This window comes from Nannospalax galili, unplaced genomic scaffold (genome assembly GCF_000622305.1).
Source record: "Nannospalax galili isolate Female #2095 unplaced genomic scaffold, S.galili_v1.0 scaffold440, whole genome shotgun sequence".
NCBI lineage: Eukaryota > Metazoa > Chordata > Mammalia > Rodentia > Spalacidae > Nannospalax > Nannospalax galili.
In genome coordinates, this window is record NW_008347189.1 from 2600805 (window position 1) to 2620372 (window position 19568).

Sequence of the window (19568 nt, forward strand, 5' to 3'; positions counted from 1 at the left end):
AAGTGCACAGTCTGAAAACTGAATTATATTTTTATATGAAAATTATATCAGTTTTAAAATACTCAGTGGTTAGTGGTTGTCATTTGACTCAAAGAAGAAATAGAGGAAAATATAAATGTGAAAGAAAGTATTTTAAAGATGAATTATTTATGCATTATATGTGCACATTCTAAGAAATTTCAGGGGCTTATTTACAAACAAAAGTGAAATAAAAGATACTTAGCAAAGTAAATAGGAATTTCTTTTTAATGTAAGTATTTATATGATGTGTTTAAATAAGTATATTATATTAGCATCCAAGGAGTCCCAAGCTCAGTGGCACACACTTGTGATCCCAGGCACTCAGGAGCTAAGGCAAGATGATGGTGCAAGTTCAAGACCTACACGGAGAGAACAAGGCAGGCCAGCGCTACATAGCAAGAACTTGTTAAAAAAAAAAAAAAAACAAGGAAGGAAGGAAGGAAGGAAGGGACCAAAACTTCTTATTCAAATCAATTCCCTCAACTGAATTATGAAAAAATTTGCACTAAATTTGCAAATGGGTATCTGGTAGACCTCAAAGCACAGTCATATCACATTCTATTTAAATAATAAACTATATGTAAAATAAGGTTTCTTTTTAGATTGGGTCCTCTGAGCTCCAAATTAAAAATGGAGTATTTAACAAAATTTTAAAATACACTTTTATTCTATAATATTTGTAAAATGATTTATAAATATTTGCTTATTTATATTAAAATTATATGTAAAGTACTCAAAAACAGCAAAAACATTTAGAATGAATATTCGTGTTGCCCTTTCTGCTCCCAAATGGACCACCGACCCGAATGTAAATGCAATAGATAACATGAATGAAAGACATCAGTGATGATGCCAAGGACAGAAGGCTGTCCTGGTGTTCTCTGACCAGTACCTGTCAAATCACAACTGGTCTAAAGAGTAGAAAATTGTTCAGACTTCATAGATAAAAAAGACAATCAGTTCAGGGGGTTTAAACATTTTTGTATTTTTCTCTATTCCTTCACTTTAGCATACAAAAGGCAATATATGAAAATATGGGTACTTGTGTACAAGACTGACTCGGGCTGAAATAAAGGGCTTTCTTCGAATCTCTAGGGTCTACCGAGAAGCTCAAACACATGGCACACAAGATACATTGATACTAAAAACTGTTTAAGAATGCAGTCATTTTCTAAAAACAAAAATAATGACTTTGTAATAATGCTATCGAGAAGCCAGAATACAATATAAACATTGTTTAAATTTTTTAAATTCACAAAAATGTTTTTAAAATATGCACTCATTAGAAGTATACATCCAGGTATTAGAAACATGTGAAACATCAAATAATTTGAATGAAGAAATCAATATGCTCCAGAAAACTCACAAAGGTTTATACTGTACAGATATGGTAGGGAATGGACAAGCAGTCATGGAAAGCCTCTACTGTCGCTGGGCATGGTCAATTTGAGGATGAAGTGGTTGCAACAGTGCTAGGCACAAGGTAGCTCACTGTAATCTTTGGGAATGTTAGAATTATTGAATAACCTGCTATGTAAAAAAAGGCCAGCTTGGGGGGCTGGAGAGATAGCTCAGCAGTTAAGAGCACTGGCTGCTCTTGCAGAGGACCCAGGTTCTATTCCCAGCACTCATGGCGGCTATGAACTGTCCGTTTAACTCCAGTTCCAGGGGAATCTGAGGCCCTCTTCTGACCTCCATGGCATTGTACAACACAGGTGCACTCACATACATGCAGGTAATACACTCATACACATAAAAGTAATAAATAATTTTTTAAATAAAAACAAAGGCCAGCTTGTTTGAGCATGAGAATTCAGAAGCTGGACTACAAGAAGTGTGAACATCAATCTGCAGCTAGAGTCATAAACTGGAGACAGGTGTCAGTCATTGGCCTCTGAGGGGACTAGGTTTCACTTGTGCCTTTTAACTGGGCTTGCATGCCTCTGCTCTCAGTTCACCTTCCCTTGTTTTGCTGTGGACTTTTTAAAAATTGGAGGCCTGAGGTTGTGTTCTCTCAGAACGAACATCAGTCATTTTAGAGAATGAAAAGCACATCTGTATAATGTACAAGTGCTCTCCACCTGACAGCTAAATTGAAAACTCACTAAGCAGTTATACTGCTTATTTCACTGCTGAGGAGAGCTTTGCCAGGCCTACTCCAGGGCCTGGCTCCCTGGTTGCTCCAAAGCAGACTTTTGAGTCAGCAGCACTCATTTACCTCACAGTGATACACAGGAATTCATCGAAGGAGGGCCTCCATTTTATGAATGACAGTAATTCACATGACTATGGAATATCTTCCCATATCCTAGAGCTCTTACTTGCCAGGCTGGTATTTTAACCCATACTACTGCCATTTGTGCATGCACAATTACGTGTTTTTGCAGGCATTTTCAGTAAAAATGAAACTAATTCATGAATTTCCTTCTTGCTGAAATGTAGGGAATAAAAGCGGGTGTTCTCCCTCACCCAAAAGAAAAATGCTTGTTTATTTTGGGGCATAGTGTTATTGTTAACATCCATCCAACAACAGGCATGAAGCCTTTATTAATAAACAAATTGAAGTGAATTCAACTTTCCAGATGTTTGGTTTACTAAAGAAAAAAAAAAAGGAAAGAAAACTTGCACCTCTCTTGAAAAAAATCATTGCTTTCACTTCCATGAAATGAGAAACCCTGTAAGTTTAAAACAATAAACAGCAGTAAATAGAAATAAATGTGTTTCTACCATATTCCTAGGATTCCCATGTTGCATGTTGAGTTGATGTCTGCTTACTGGTGAATGGGGAACGCGTCTGAAGGTTAACATAACCTCGAATACAGCCAAGAAGCTCCGTGGAGATTTAATTGGTTTGTGGAACAACTCCAAAACTAATGCTGTGCTTTCTTCTTTCTTTGCCTTTCTGCATCTGTAACTCTCTTTTCATAGAAAAAAAGGAGAACGCATGGTAATGCATCATTTATAAATTACCTTGTTATTCGGAAGAAAAAAAAAAAACACAAAACACTGCTTTGAAAACCAAACAAACTCCTGCTGCGGACTCGGGCCTGTTTGATGGATACCCTTCAAAAGAGTCCAGGGCGTAATGGAGGCTGTTTGCGTGGAGACTTCGATCTGTACCTGCTGTCCCCTGTCACTCCCTGGAAACTTGGCGGCAGATGTTGCAGCGGTAAGTTGTCTCTGAAGTGACTTTCTGTCCTCGTCTCCCCACCGCCATGGAGTCAAACTGCATTAGATCTCTTATTTGTGCCTCAGGCAAGTTTGGGAGCGCAGCTGTGTCCACCCCCACCTCTACCTTTGGTGTTTCAGGCCTCCAGGCAGCGAGCGCGAGACCAAACCTGCACAGCGCTCTCCAGCTCGGCACTACTTCCGCTGACAATCGGCCTCCGCTGCAAGCAGCTGTCGGCGACAACCTGCTAGCGCGCACCTGGCCGCACCGCCCGCCCCGTGCCAGCCCGCGCGCCCGCCCGCGTCAAACATTCATGATTCCCAGGACTCTCCGCCACCATCAAAGCCTGCGCCCGCCCGCGCGAGCCACGAGCGTTTAGGGAGCCCGCCCGCCCTGGCCTTGGCTTTGATGCTGCGCGCTGAACTTCGGCAGCTTGATCAAGGACCTGAGTTCAGCCACGAGGCGCCTGGTGTGGCCTCTGAGCCAGGCAAGGAGAGCATTTGGCTAGAAATTCACATTCATGGTGAGGGGACGTGCCTGTTCCACGTGCCGTGAGGGGGCTGCAGGTTTAGTTCTGTGGACACTGATCTGTTTATTAGACCAAGCCCTCAGGAGGCAGAGGCTGCAGTAAACAATTTATACAGGAATGACAAGACTGTTTTCCAAAGAACACAGCATGCTGCTGGGTAGGCCCAGGTACTGTTTCTCAGAACATTAGCCAGGACTTTAGAATAGTGTTTTATCCTGCAGCATATAGTCCTCTCTTCTTTCCCCCTCTTTCCCTTCTCTCTCTCCCTCCTCTCCCTCCCTCTCTCTTTCTCTCTCTCTTCCTCCCTTATCCAGATGAGAAAATATTTATTCCCTAACAATGAAAAAACAGTATCTTTCCAAAACCTAGAGTTTCCAAACCATTCTAATTTTTATATGCGGCAAAATCACTTACATATACTTCTGTACCAACACAAATACTTCATAAGAAGCATAAGCCAATGTAAACATTGCACATGTATATATGCATACACATAAAAAGCTCTATGAACACAGGAGACACAGGAAAATAAAATTACTTGCTAAAGTCCCCAATTTATATGCTGATAAATTTTAAAGTCTCTTAAAAAGAACTTACTAGCAGATATATTAGTTCCAATGAGTTATTTGATATTACTGCCAACTCATTTTGAAGAGAATCAATATATTATATCCACACTGATACTGTGCTATTTATAAACTTTCTATTATTTAATGGAAAAATTTACTATAAAATTATATTTTGCTATTAAAATGATAATCAGAATGAAGTAAAGATCTCATATTCATACTTCATGGTTTAATCAGAGATCAATATTTAAGTCAGTTTAATCAAGTATCGATGGGTTTTAGGGAAGTATATTCTGAAAACAACAGGATGCAGCCTTTCCCAATATTGAGGAACTCAATCAAAGATGAATATGGTGATCTAATACTAGCAAAAGAACTCCAAGACTAAGGCTGTTTTCTAGGAAAATACACCACACACACACACACACACACACACACACACACACACACACACACACTTGGAGGTCAATGCATTCTTCCATTGTTTCAAGTTCTAGAGCATGCTTTCCTGTGGACATCTTAGCGCCTTCCATTCTAATTTTCTCTACCCTGTAGCTCCATGAGATATGCCATAAACTGACATGGTTGAGATCATAATGATCAGTCAGTTTCAGTTTTGAGGGATTAACAAGCCTCAGTAAGTAGAAGGAAACTGTGAGCCATGCTCTTCCTCTTGTGCACAGATGCAGAATCACCAAAACGGATTATCATATTTTAGTACCATGCATCAAAATTAGCTTGTCAAATACACTCTAAATCTCTGATACTCTTCCTGCCTCTGCTTATCATTTTCTTACTCCATAAATTTCTTTAAACTCACCAAATAAAAGCTACTCTAAATTAAAGAACTGAAATTTCAGAAATGTAATGTGCTTTTTGTATAAAATAGAAACAAAATTTGGAGGATGTTTGGGTCTCAGTATAAATTATGTCACTGTACCATGCAAATTTGATTTTATTTAAACAAATAATACTTCTAGATAAGTTTCATATTTCAATTATACAGAATTTTTTTTTAAAATCCAATGAAATATTTCTCACAAATAAATGGCACAAATTCTTTTAGGGACAACTATCACAAAGGTATACAGTTGCTTTCATCAGTAAGGACACTGGCTGTATACATCTCAATATAAGAACAGGGAACTGAGGCTTCTTTCCTTCCAAAGATGCCATCAGAAAATTAGCATAACATGTAGGGAGTACATGAACTGGTGTAAGAAAATTTCAGAGCTGAAAATGAAAGTGTGATGAGTAAAAATGGAATTAAGAAGAAACACAGAAGGATGCAAAGATGGAACAGAGCATTTTAAAGAGCATTTTAGAGATCATGAAATCAAAATAGTATGTTGTATTCATATGTAAAATGTTGAGCCCCTCTGGTGGCCCTAGCACTAGACAGAAACCCATTCACTAAAGCACTGGAATGGTTCTGGCAGTTTAATCCTATGACTTAATTGTTGCAAAGAGCCCTACAGGTTCCAGTCATGTATGTATGTAGCGTGGGGACTCCTACTGAAATTAGTTCTTTCAAATAAAGAAGATGTAGTTGATGATGTGAATTTGACATGAAATCAGATAGTTTCAGTAATCCTTTTGAAACGTGGGAAAAGGGGAGATATGAAGTAAAAAGGGGGCAAATATTTCTCGAAATGTCTGCAGGAAAAGGTTATATGCTCCTAACTGTTAATGTGCTATAAAGTCTTTGTACACACACACACACACACACACACACACACACACACACATCACCACTAGCAACAAATGGAGCAGATGCACATCCATGCCAAGTGTCCTTGTTTTCTGAACAAATAATTTTGTGTGGTTGATTTAGTTAGATACAGGAATAGACAAACATTATTTAAACTCAAAAGGAAATAACAAAATGAATGAATTATTTTTGTGAATAATATGGTATACTGAGGCTGTGCTCGTGTGCGGATCCTTACCTTTACCATAGCCATGTCAATTGGTTGTGGAGTGTAACCTACGCTAACTTGGGACTATTTTGGATTTATTTATCCACTTGTTAATAATTAATATCTCAACATATAAAGCAATAATATATCTGAATAATAGGATTAGGAAAATGCTGTTTTATATAAGATACATAGATTTATAGACCAGATCAGATTTATAGAAACTAAAAATCCAAAATTTTAAAACAATCTTATTGTCAACTTGAGTATGCTTGGAATCACTGAGGAGACAAGCCTCTGGACATTCATGTGCAGGCATTTTCTGAGCATTTTAACCTAGGAGGAAGGAAACACCCTGACCCTAAGCAACACCATCCCATGGGATGGGGACTCAGGCTGAATAAAAAGGGAGAAATGGGAAAGCCCAGTAAGCAGCAGCACTGACCACTCTGCTTCCTGACTGCAGAGATAGTATGACCAGTTGCCTCACACTTCTGCCACAACACAAGAGCCACGCTCAATGCCAGGACTTTCCCATCATCCTGGACTGTACCTCGAGCTATGAGCTTAAATAAACTCTACCTTCCTCAAATTGCTTTTGTCAGGTACGTTGTTAAAACAATGAGAAAAGTAACTAATGTACCAACCATATGTCTGGTGTATGTTAGGGACTAGATAAATATCTGGTGATGGAATGGATAGTCACAATCTATTATTAAAAAACCAAGTATGAGTTTGCATGGGTCTTGAGCACGCTGTCACTAGTGTATAAATTCATATAAGCAAGTTCCCAGAAATCTAAAAGACTGTTTTATTGCAATCATGCACCACTCCTGGTTCTTAGAATCTTTTTTCCCCTCTTTCACAATAGTTCCTGAGCCCTAGGTCAATGGGGTCTAATATAGGAGTTTGTTGAGTTGGTCTTCTTTAAGAGAGTGACATAGATAGGCTGAACAGGCTGCAGTGGATGAACTCACACTGAATGGCATCTGGGCACACAAACTTGACTAGATAGATATTAACATATATGACAGAATGCATAAAATCTGGTGAGTGCTCTAGGGGAAGGGGGCAGACGGGGAGGAGGTCTAAATATGATTAAGATGCATTAGATAAAATGCACAAAAATTCAATAAAAATGTATATTGAAAACAAACAAACAAACATGATAACTTATCCAAACTCAAACATTACTTCTATTTCTAAAGTTTCCCCCAGATATTTTCACTCCTAACCCCCAGACTTTGAATCACTGTGCTTTTGGCTGGCTGGGTAACTTTGCTCAGGATCCCTTATCTATGGAAATGTTCTTACTACCTATTGCCACTGTCAAAATCCTGTCCACTTTCAAAGGTAGGAAGCCTATCTTTTTAGGCTGATTTTTTAAAGACAAGATCGCACTATATAACTCAGGTTGGCCTCAAATTCCTGATTCTCCTGCCTCAGCCTCCCAGGTGACTGGACTGTAGTATGACCATTGTGCCCAGATAAAAGCCTATGTTTCTTTAGTCTTTCTATGAACATTAATCTCATTATAAAAGGGTACCAGATTACATTAAAAAATAAATTATATATAAATTATATATATATATATATATATAGAGAGAGAGAGAGAGAGAGAGAGAGAAAAGAGATAGCCATCAGCTTTCTTCCCCTATTGCTCTGTGCCTATTCCCTTAATACAGAGACTTTCACTGTATCCTGAAGCTTACCTTTTTGGCTAAGCAAGCTCTTGGGATCTGCTTACCTACCCACCCCACCCGCCCTCCGCAGGCACACATAACCATGCCTGTCTTTTTATAAGGTGCTGCAGAGTCATGCTCAGGTCCACATCCAAACAAGCAATCCTACCCACCGAGCCAGATTCCTAGCCCCTAAGTTTTATTTACATATTTTTTTAAGTTTGGGTGGTTTTTTTAATTATTGGTTTTATTTTTTATTCTTTTAGAATTTCATATATTATATTTTGATCATACTCTGATTCCTCACCCATCTCCACCCTACGCTAGTATCCTCCTCAACGTCATGTCCTCTATTATTGTTTTTCAAGTCTAATTTGTGTTCCCCAAATGCTTTTGGTTGTAGGTCCATCCTTTGGAGCGTGACCAACCTATCCAGCATCACTCCCTTAAAGAAAACTCCCTCTCCTAGCAGCGATCAGTTGCCAATAGTTCCTCAGCTAGAGCTGGGGTTCTTGTCCACCTTCCCCCATCCCTGCTGGGATTGTGTCTGGCCTGGGCTTATGCAGATCTTGTACACGCTATCATAAGTGCTGTGGGTTCGTATGTACAACTGCTTTGTTGCATCTGGAAAACACAGTTTCCTTGTCTTTATCCACCACCTCTGGCTCTTACAATACTTCCTCCCCTTCTTCTGATACTGTCGCTGAGCTTTAAGAGGAAAGGGTGTGATACAGGTATCACATTTAGGGCTGAGCACTCCATAGTCTCTTATTTAGTTCATGTTGACCAGTTGTAGGTAAGTCTTATATTTTGTATGTCATGTTTCCTCAAACAAATTTTAAATTTCTTAAGACCAAAGGCCAAGTCTGACATCTCTGATACCATTACTTGTACATATTCATGATGCAAAAATTACTGAGTTGAATCAAAATTAGTATGAATGATGACAGGCTAAACACCTTTGTCATAATAGTTTAAACAACATATATAAAGTTATAGGGACAAAACTCTCTCTCTCTCTCTCTCTCTCTCTCTCTCTCTCTCTCTCTCTACTAATTCAATACACAGCACTGAGTATGATGAGAATTACAGAACACATAAACTAATAACTTACCTGGGGAAGAGAAAAGAAGATGATGCATGAAAACAATTTTAAAGCAAAATGTGGTGAAAGTCTTAACATTTTCAACAGGAAGAACAGTCTAGAACATAGCTCCAGAAACATAGCTCCAGAATTCAAACTGAGGCATGAATTTCCTGACAAAGGAACTATCCATTATGAATCTGACAGTGACCTGGTAATGGAAGAGGCTGCTCATAAAGAAACAGGTTCTCTCCCCCTCGTCCTAACAAAGGACAAAGATGTGCTACAAAGCTCCAGGAATATTTTCTCAACGTATACATCCTAATGGCTGAATTCAGAAGTTTCTGATATATTCCCAAATTGATGAAAGTAAAATTTAAATTTAGATCCTTTCATATTTTAAACACCAAGCTAAAATGATGCAATACTATATCTTGTTTTGGCATTATAAGATAAATTCCAATTTTATTAATTACTTCATTCTTTTAAAAGCATCTCATATCAGACTTAAATGAAGCTAAAGTTTCCAGCAGCTGAAGTGCATGGAGTTCACTGCTTCATCAAAACCGAGTAATGGATGGATGGACACAGTGAAACCATCCCGGGCTAGGAAGAGCAATGGGTCTCTGAAGTAACCCTGCCACTGCTGCATATGAAGATGTTTTAAGCAATTTTCTTATGTTGCTACACTAGGAACAGTGTTAATTATTAAATAAACTGTAAAACTAGAATGATTTTAGCCGGGTTTCCAAAACCAGGGTTTTTAATGGACTCCCTTAGTGAGGGTATGTGTGAGTGTGTTTGTGAGTGTGTGTGTGTGTGTGTGTGTGTGTGTATCTATAGTCACTATTACATATTTCTACATGCTTTAGAACCTTAAAGACGCCTTCACATATTATACCTAAAGAAAATGGCCATGAGATATCTTTTCTAGATCGTGTTGCTACTTAATACCAGAAGAAAGACTTCAGATACTAATTCCAAATCTGTTTCTTCCAAAGGAAAATCAAACTCAGAATGCATGTCTTCTTCAAAGTCAAATGTTGAAGCAATGAGTATAGTTATGATTTTCGTTAATTACTAGAAAGCACTGTATGAAACTGTAGCTTGAAAATGCATCCTAAAATAATTTATTAGGCACCCTATATAATAGGAATTTTTACTAGTCAATATCATTTCCTTTCTGCAGTATAATAGTTTTAAATTATTTTATTAATATTTCACTTCTTTCACTATAGTGGTCCCACAGCCACCTTTTTTTCTAAAAGAGCCACACACACAAACCTCATCTCCTTCTTGAGGCCTCATCAAGGACACCCGGTCATACTGCTTCAAGATCAAAGCCCAGAGTGCATCCAGACGACCCTAAAGAGATATTGGATTTGTGAATTTCTGTGCTTTTCACTTAACCCTCAATGAAGCAAGCTAATAAATATTATAAAAATTTAGAGGCTCTTATGCTAAGAAAGTACACAGCTTCTACAGCATAAAATGGATGTCTGCTATTTGGTCTGTCCTTTGGGGACAGAAAAGACCAGAAAAGCTACATCTATAGATTTAAGTTCAATCACACAAAATTCGGGCAAGTACCTTAATTGGCGTGTACCACTTTGTCTGAGGAGCCTGGTATGTTGGTTTGGGCCGAGGTGGTCTTGATGGTGCAGGTATCTCTTCCTCAGGAATCATCACCACGGCATTTTTTGCTTTCTCTAACCTTGCACCTTCCTCAGTAGAGCCTTTATCTCCCCAGCGGACCTTAAAAATGAAGGAGACACTGCTGTCAGAAACTGTCACAGAGGCGCAAGCTTCTATGTAGTCCATCCGTGTAAGAAGATGAGGCATGGTGACACAAGTCTTCAATCCCCGCACTCAGGAGGCAGAAGCAGGCAGACTTCTGTGAGATCGAGGCAGACTTCTGTGAGATCGAGGCCAGCCTGACCTGCATAGTGAGTTCCAGGTCAGCTGGGGCTACAGGAAGACCTTGTTTTGTTTTTAAAGCAAACAGAATAAAAAAGATGAGTAGCAAGCATAAAAATTCCCAATTCCTTATCTTCTGAGTTTTAATAGGGCTCGTTACCATCCTTTTTTTAAAATATATATGCGTGTGCAAGTGCGTGTGCACATGATCATATGTGTGTGGAAGCCACAGGTCAACCTCAGCTGTCACTTCTCAGAAGCTGTCCATCTTGTTTTTTAAAACAGGGTCTCTCACTGGGACCTTGGGCTTGCCCATTAGACCAGGCTGGCTGGATAGTACACTTCAGATAGCCTCCTGCCTCAGTCCTTATCAAGTCTTATTATGTTAATAATATGGCTCTAGTGCAAAATAAATCTAAAAGTGTAATATTAATCAATTTGATGCAACTATTTTTCCATCATTTCAAATAAGGAGCCAATTTTCAGTTTATATAAAAATGAAAGACTGTACAGGAGGGCATATTAGATGGTGATGATCACCAGAATTTATCCACTGAGTCCATGCATTCAGTCTATGCTAAAACACAAACAGATAGATAGTAAGCATTTCCCTTCTAGATGAGGGAGCTGTGATACAAACAGATTAAGAGATGTGTCCAAAGCCACCACAGCTAGGCACTGGCAAGGCAGGGATCTGAATGCAGGCAATAACAAATTGGCTCACCATTTTTACATAATATTGAATTGTACAAATTTTCACAAAAGGAATCCTTCAAGATTTTGCACATTGTTTTGACTAAGTCAGAAATTAAGGGTTTAGTTTTATAACATTTCACTTGGCAAAGTAGATTTCTGAATGGGGATCCTATGCTCACCTGAGTATAGTTATTTGATAAATAAATATTTGGTGGAGAAACACAAATTGGAAAGGACTCTGCTTTGAAAAGAAAGAATTGAGAACACTAGGGAAGCCCACAATTTTCAGTAATTTCATTGCTGAGAATTCTTGACACTGAAGAAAAGCATGGTAGTTTGGGTTACTGTTTTTTTCATTTTTTAGTTAACAGAAACTAAGAGCGAAATCTAAGTGTAATGAAATATGAATAGGGTACAGACCCTAGAGAAGGACTTTAATCAAACAGTAGCAGTGGGGAAGTCCTGGGTCAAAGAGGTCAGAGAGAAGACAATAAAAGGCCATGAGGAAATACAAGGACCTGTCTAGCGCACACCACACAGTCACCACAATAAAGGACAAAAGAAAAGCTGAAGCATTTAAATGACCTGAATTGTTGGGTACAGATATGAAGGTGTACTTTCCGTAGAAGGAACTATGCACAACTTTTTATAAAGCCACTGCAATGTGTTCTATATTTTTACCTTTTCTTGACTACAATTTTAGAAGGGCTTTCAATTTCAAGTGGACCCTGTTGAGTTATTAAAATATATCTATATCTTTCAGAGTGATCAATGATACTAGAATGTTCTTTATGAGATTGTTAATTTTTTTTAAACATCATTAAAACTTCAAAGCTAGATAGTGGGCTTTCTTTCTAGAGAAATGAGCTTTCTCAAATAACAGTCTTTATCTAGATAAACACAGTAAAATCTTTAGAAATGACTAGACTGAATTTAAAAATCCAAAATCAGTACACAGTCCTCATAGTTGTAAAGTCTTAATTTTAGGGAATAAAACAAAAACAGAAATGAGTTGAATGGATAATGAATTGTGGTATATTTATACTACAGAGTTCTATTCAGCAGTAAAGAAGAACAAAATTATGAAATTTTCAGGTGAATGGATGGAACTAGAAATTGTTATAATAAGTGAGGTAGCCAAGGCTTAGAAAAATAGGTGACACAAGCTCTTTCTCATTTATGGTCTTAGCTCCAAATCCTTAGATATGAGTACATAGCCTGACATAACCACAGGAGTCAGGAACATGGAGAATAACCAGGCTGGGGTTGGGGGGAGGGAGAAGAAGAAACAGAACTTAGAAGAGAGAGATAGTAGGAAACAGGAGTTATCAAGATGGAAATGGAGAAAATGGGTGTACATTAACTGGAGAGGGAGGAAGAAGGGCTATATAGGCTTAGAGAAAAGATAAAGAGATAAATAATGCTTAAGTGGTGTGGAAATCAGAGGAAATGTAGTATTTAATAAGTCTACTGAAAAACAACATATTGATGTGAATGCATGTGAATAACTGATGCCTGTATAACAAAAATCACAGTGCCAGGTATGGGAAATAATCCTCTGAATTGTCGGTCAGGGCAGTCCAAGAGACTTCCCAAGTAGTACAGGCTATTGTCACAGCCCTTGATTGCCTCACAGAACTTGAAGAAGCTATTCCTGAAGATGGGACATACTTTGGGCACAGGTTTGGAGCAATTGAACTAGAATTGACCTGGAAGTCTTCTCCTAGAACTATCTCTTATAGTATCAGAAGATATGATGCAAGCTGCCAAGGGAGAAAACCAATCAATGATCCAAGCCAGATATAAAGTGTATGAATCACAACTATGACTGGCCTAACAAACTATCTCTATTGGTGCATTAGCAGGACTTTTATCTTGGAAGTATCAACAGCTGTCTAATTGGATTTAAGATCCTCTCATTGGGAGGGAAATCATGTGTGGTACTGTAAACATAGTTAAATATTGTTGGAAAGGTCAAAGACTGTAGAGGAAAATCAACTTTTGTCACTTCCCTAGACCCATGTAATTTCTGACTACATTCTAAAAATATATCTTTATATTTATAGACAAGTGTACCTATCACTGCTCATAAAAGCAGCTTGTTTTTGCAGCAGATGGAAACTACTCCAAAGTTCCACAACTGGTCAAAAGCAGAAAACAAGTGAGGTGCCTAGCCCAAGGTAACATCTATAATGCAACTTCTACACCTGAGTCTCGGGGAACACTGCAGAAAAGGGGGCAGAAAGAATGCAAGAGGGAGAGGGTCAAGACACCTTCTGCTAGTTGATGCATTCTAGACATGGTAGGGAAGTTGCAACAATGAAATCTCCACAGTTTGGTAGTCTGAAGAGATCTGTATAATGACAAAACCAATTGACATGCCAAGGTGGGTGGGGGAATGCTATGGGGTTGTACTACAAGAAGAGCCACAAGCAACCAATGAATGCTGAGCGAGAGAGAATCATTTTTCTCCAGGGAGGAGCTCTGTGAGAGATTATCTAATCCCAAATGGGTATCGCTAAACACAAGTACACATGAGCACCACTAAATGGACTCGTTGCATTTATATGCAATATATCCACATACATACACATATATATATATAAATGTATGTATGTATGCATGTGCAGCAATAATAAAGAAGAGGCCAAAAAATTGAGAAGGAGTGGGAGTACATGGGGGAGTTGCAGGGGGACTGAGAGGGGTGGAAATAATGCAAAGACAATACTAATGTATGAAATTCTCAAAAATTAAAATAAAATCTAAAAAGAAAACGTTGACAATGGTTATTTAAAGTCTTTGTGATAAGTTTTGAGCATTAATAAGGTCTGATGAAGGAATGCATGTCTGTGGGGAAAAAACAAATGGCCAGGTAAATGCATATGTCACAACTCAGGGAAATTATTCATAGTGCAGATGTTAAGTAGATAAAATTTAGATCCATTCAGAAAGCATAGTTTGTTGCATAGACAGCATCCTAGCCTGTCTTTCATAGTTAAAATCATAGAGATCATGATAATTAGACTCAAATATCACTGGCACCATTCTCAAATTTAAAAAATACCTGAAGCTATTTGGAGTTCTGATCCAGTATGACATTTCCAGGCTGTAATGATTTTACGTACAGCCTATAGTTAATATGGTCTAAGGCGATTACTTTAATGAGTTCACTAACTTTATTTCATAAAGGACTCTTGGGTTATTATCAACCTTAACCATAGACAAATGCCAAAAACAACTATTACTTATCTCTAAGTCTAAAACTAGAAGATACCTTGTAGAAGTTTCTTAAAATGCACACCTTTAATCCCAGCACTCGGGAGGCAGAGGCAGGCAGATCCTCTGTGAGTTCAAGGCCAGCCTGGTTTACAGAGTGAGTTCCAGGCAGCTGGAGCTACAGGGAAACCCTGTCTCAAAAAGACCCAGAAAGAAAAATCTTGAGTAGGCATTGATGCTAAGCAATTAAATATATGTACAAATGTGTGTGTCCGTGTGTGTGTAAATGTCAATGTTTTGATCTGATCACATTGAGATGGCTTAAAATGGTGAAAGAATAACAAAAATAGATTGCTAAGTAGAATCTTAGCAGAGTTAATGTGCCTCGCTTTATTATTATGAAAAAAGTGTAAGTGCAAGCTTGAAAGCTAAATTCTTCCATTGTCATTTGGCTTTCACTATAAACAACAAGATTCCATAGCTTCCAGCACATATTTGGATAACTAAGAGGTGATATCATAAAGGAGCAATTTCAAAATTAAGAATAAAACAGTTTCACGAAGAATTGGCAGAAACACTCATTTGAAGTTATTAGGTATTGTAGATCAGTTGTGCTAACAGATGTTATAAATATCAGCTCAGTCAGTTCCAGCTTGTAGAAAATTCCCATTACCATAGAGTTTAGATAAATATTTAATTTAAAAGAGGAATAAGATTTTTAAAATCTAGAAAAAGTTACCATAACCTCAATTATGAAGATTTGTTCTGTAATTCAGATATCCTCAATATTTCTATAATTCATTTTTTCTTCAGTTTAAGGACTTTGCAAGTATGAATAGTTATGCTTTAAAAAAATATGGTTTTGATTTTCCCTCTCCAATTTTAAATTCATGTTTGATAAATTTTAATGATGCTTGATTCACAACTAGATTTTTATTGTGTATCTTCATATATTAAGCTTACTTTTTGTAATATCTGTATTTTTGTCATTTTTACTCATTATCATTTTCTTTTTCATTCCATCAATGGACTATTCCATACAATGTCATCAAGATTATCCAAGATTAAACTTGACACAGACAAGCTCATTAAAATTGACTGAATCTGTTTCAAAAACTTTCTTCAACTGGAATGGACAGTGATATGATTTCACATACTGTAAAATCAGGACCTCTTGAAGTTTGAATTCTAGACTACTGGGGGAAATGGGGGGCATGCAGGTCCGCCGGGCTGTCTAGAACATAAAGCAAATGCATCCTGTTTGGATCTGGATGCCCCTTTGGACTTGTGCTAAAGGCTTGGTCATCAGCTTGGCTCTACTGGAAGGTGACAGCACCTTTAAGTGTAGGAGCCCCGGAGATGTCTTGAGCCTTTTCAGTGTACTCTCCCAGGGGATGGTGCTTGATGCTCCCTTTCTCTCTTTTTGCTTCCTGCCTGCCATGAGAGAAGCAGCTTGTTCCACCAATGCATCACTACCACTATGTTTTGCCTGATCACAGGCCCAAAGCATAAAGGGCTTACCAACCATGGGTTAAAACTTAGGTAAACCATGAGAAAAAAAAAAATCAAACTTCCTTCTTTTTATGTTGATTTATCTCAGGTATTTGTAGTGCAAACCTGACTAATCTATAAAATCATGTTTCTTTTTACCCAGGATCCATTCATGTTACTCTTTTTCTGTTGGTTTTTTGTTTGTTTTGTTTTGTTTTTGTTTTTGTCTTTTTTCCAGAAAGAGTCACAGTGGTGGAATACTGAACTAACAGTTTATGTTATCCCTGTTGTCTTCAGAAAGATTATTTTATCAGTTAAATCTCACACACTAATATATTCTCTTACCTCATTTTCATGTGCCATGTTCTATGCAGCAATCTCAATATGGATTAAACATTATAAATATAAAATGGCACACGTTTGTTATTAAAAAGAGGATCTCTTGACATTTCTTTTTATGTCTGTCATTTTTGAGTGTCATTGTTATGGTTGGAATCTGAGATGTCCCTATAAGCTCTGGTCTTCAGGGATTAGATGCACAGGTGATAGACTTTGGTAAAGTGACTGGAGCCTGAGGGCTCTCATCCAAGGAACGAACTCATTCCTTGAGGGATTTATAACAGAATGGCATACTGGGAAGTGAGGCCTAGTTGGAGAAAGTAGTTCGTTCCCCAGGAAGTGTGCCTGGGAAACATATACCTGCACGTCATCCCTTTTCTTCTCTCTTTGCTTTGTGGTCTCCATGAAATGAGCTGTTCTGCATGCTATACCCTCTCCATTATAATGCTCTGTCTCAACAACGTCTCCCAGTGATGGGCCAAGTGACCATAAACTGAAAACTTTGTAGCATTGAGCCACAATCAACCTTTCTTCCTTCTAATTATTTCTCTCAGGTATTTGTGACTGATGTCACAAAAAAAGTGGCTAGCACATGCATCAAACTTTCCCCTTACAAACATCTTTTTATACACATGTTTGAATTAAAAAAAAAATAATAAAGGCTGTTTTCTGATGTGTCATCTTTGGATGATTGCCTGTAACAATTTTATTTGAAAGTATACTGGTTATATACATAGGAACACCTAATCCATGTCGCCTCTCTTTTCCATCTTAGAACTGTTTTGACGCAGACAAAGAAAAAGAAATCAGCCTCCTTCTATGTAAAAATAAATAAAGAAGGCTATCCAATAAATAAATAAATTAACCTGAACATGTCCTCTTGGGGATGTTGAGATTTCCAGTTGTCCATATGGTCATGGGAACACACATGCAGCATCTGTGTCCAAAGACCAACGTTATAGCTCCCAGTATCTGCCTACCATTATTCACCAGCAACAAGTCCAGTATCTCTGGGGCTATTTCAGCATGAAGTATCAAGGACTTAGGCAAAAGGAGCATTATTTTAAGATGAAATGCAATTGAAAAAGTGAAAAAGTGAAAACACAAACAGTGGGAATCTCAACTTTATGGAAATGTATAGAAAGAGAAAATTGTAAACACTTGTGAGGTTGGTAATTAGCTTACTGGGTTTTGCTCACAATAGAAGGCTTGCACAGTGGTGGCAAAAATAGAAACGATGTCTTTTCAAAAAAATGATAACTAATAAGAAGGCTATGCAAAGACCTGCATTTAATAATAAAGCCAGTGTATCATTGGTAAACATCCTGAAAGTGCTCCACAGGAAGGACTGATCTGTGGACGCCGCTGTCATGGTCTCAGTGCTGGCAATCATTATTTATTCTGCCACTGAATAAGTCATTTGACTTGATTTTTAAGCTCTATGATTTAAGTTCAATTTCAATGTACATTTTGAGTCAGTCTAAAAGTTTAGTACAATAAATGATAGGTAATTTTAATTAGAATAGATCACAAGTGGTAACTAAAAGCTGTTGAAAGTTTTAAATGTGTCTCTATATTTGTGATGAGGTCATATCCATGCTATTGAATATTTTAACATTTTTCCTCAAATAGTATCACACTGTGAGATCTTTTCAAAGAAGCATTGTTGCAACTTTGGTGCTTGGCTTTTTCAAAGTTAATGTTCGATGGAGTAATTTTTTCCAAAATAATGAGAAAACCCTTAACTATTTTTATCCCCAGAATTCAGAAATCTTATCAATGCAACTCTTTGACTAATGAAACCAGCTTCTGAATGGTTTTTAAATGGTTAGAATGATTCCACAGAAAAGAAATGTACCCAGAAAAGACCCAATATTATGTAAAAATGGATGATGACATTATAATGTTAGAGTTTCCATGGCTTAATAATCCTGCAAATACATGTTTCAGATTAGTAGTTTCTATTATTTTAGAGAGACCAACCTCCATTCTTTTAATTCCTCCAACCCCTCGACCACCATAATAGGAAGCATCCACAGTTGGCCATTTCTTGTTGGGCAAAGGTTCTTCTTCTTCCTCCTATGCAGATACAATTTTTAATAGGTTTAGTTAATGTCTTATTGTTTAATCAGATCTGGGTTACACTTAGATATTTTAAATGACTCCATTGTTGTTTTGTAAATTACATATGTGTACATTTATAATTGCATACATAAATTTCAGGATATGAAGACTACTTCCCTTCATCAAACTTTAGGTAGGTTACCCCTATGTTAACAGAAGATGCTTTTTGAACTATGAGCATTATCATTTGTTTACACCAAACCTATTTATCAGTTCAAACTTGAAAAGGTAAAATTTGTTAGGACAGCACCTCCATAATTATTTAAAGTGCAATCTACAGTAAGAAGATAAAGATTTGAGAAGCTCTGAACATGCACAACACCAGAACATTCCTTAGTTTATGCTGCTAGTATGATTTTGACTAACAGTAATCTAAAAATAATTACCACTTTGAAGAAAGTGATGGCATCTTAGAATTGCCAGCATGGCTATTTCAACTATTTATAGATAAGTGTAATCAGGACTATTAATATGTCCTTATAAAATACATTAAATCTCTATATACTATTGATCCTGTAGCCAGTCTTTGTCTACCAATGAAGAGCCCACTCCTATATCCCTTGACAGACACTGTAAGATAAAAAGTAACAGCTGATTTTCACAAAGTAAAAGCCCCATACACTTAGCTATCAGTTTCTTAAGAGCAAGTCTAATTGATCTAATTTGACAATAACATTCACATTTACATTTACTTTACAGGCACTTTACAGGCTTACCTCCTTTTGTGCTGGAGGTGGTGGTGGAGGATCCTTGATGACCTGTTCAAAAATATTTAAAAAATTTCCATAACATAGAAAAAAGAGTAATGATAT

The 19568-nt window shown here is 37.5% G+C and overlaps 1 protein-coding gene across 2 annotated transcripts in view; it reads right to left on the bottom strand.

The window, feature by feature from the left end:
- The window catches only part of Antxr2 (ANTXR cell adhesion molecule 2), a 170241-nt gene that overhangs the window by 49192 nt on the left and 101481 nt on the right, over nt 1–19568 (bottom strand). For both annotated transcript variants that reach the window (XM_008843696.3, XM_029568595.1), the window contains 4 exons: nt 19473–19514; nt 18616–18711; nt 10564–10728; nt 10258–10338 (listed from right to left, as the gene is read on the bottom strand). In XM_008843696.3, coding sequence (XP_008841918.1) covers nt 10258–10338; nt 10564–10728; nt 18616–18711; nt 19473–19514 — 384 coding nt within the window. The remainder of the gene's footprint in view (nt 1–10257; nt 10339–10563; nt 10729–18615; nt 18712–19472; nt 19515–19568) is intronic.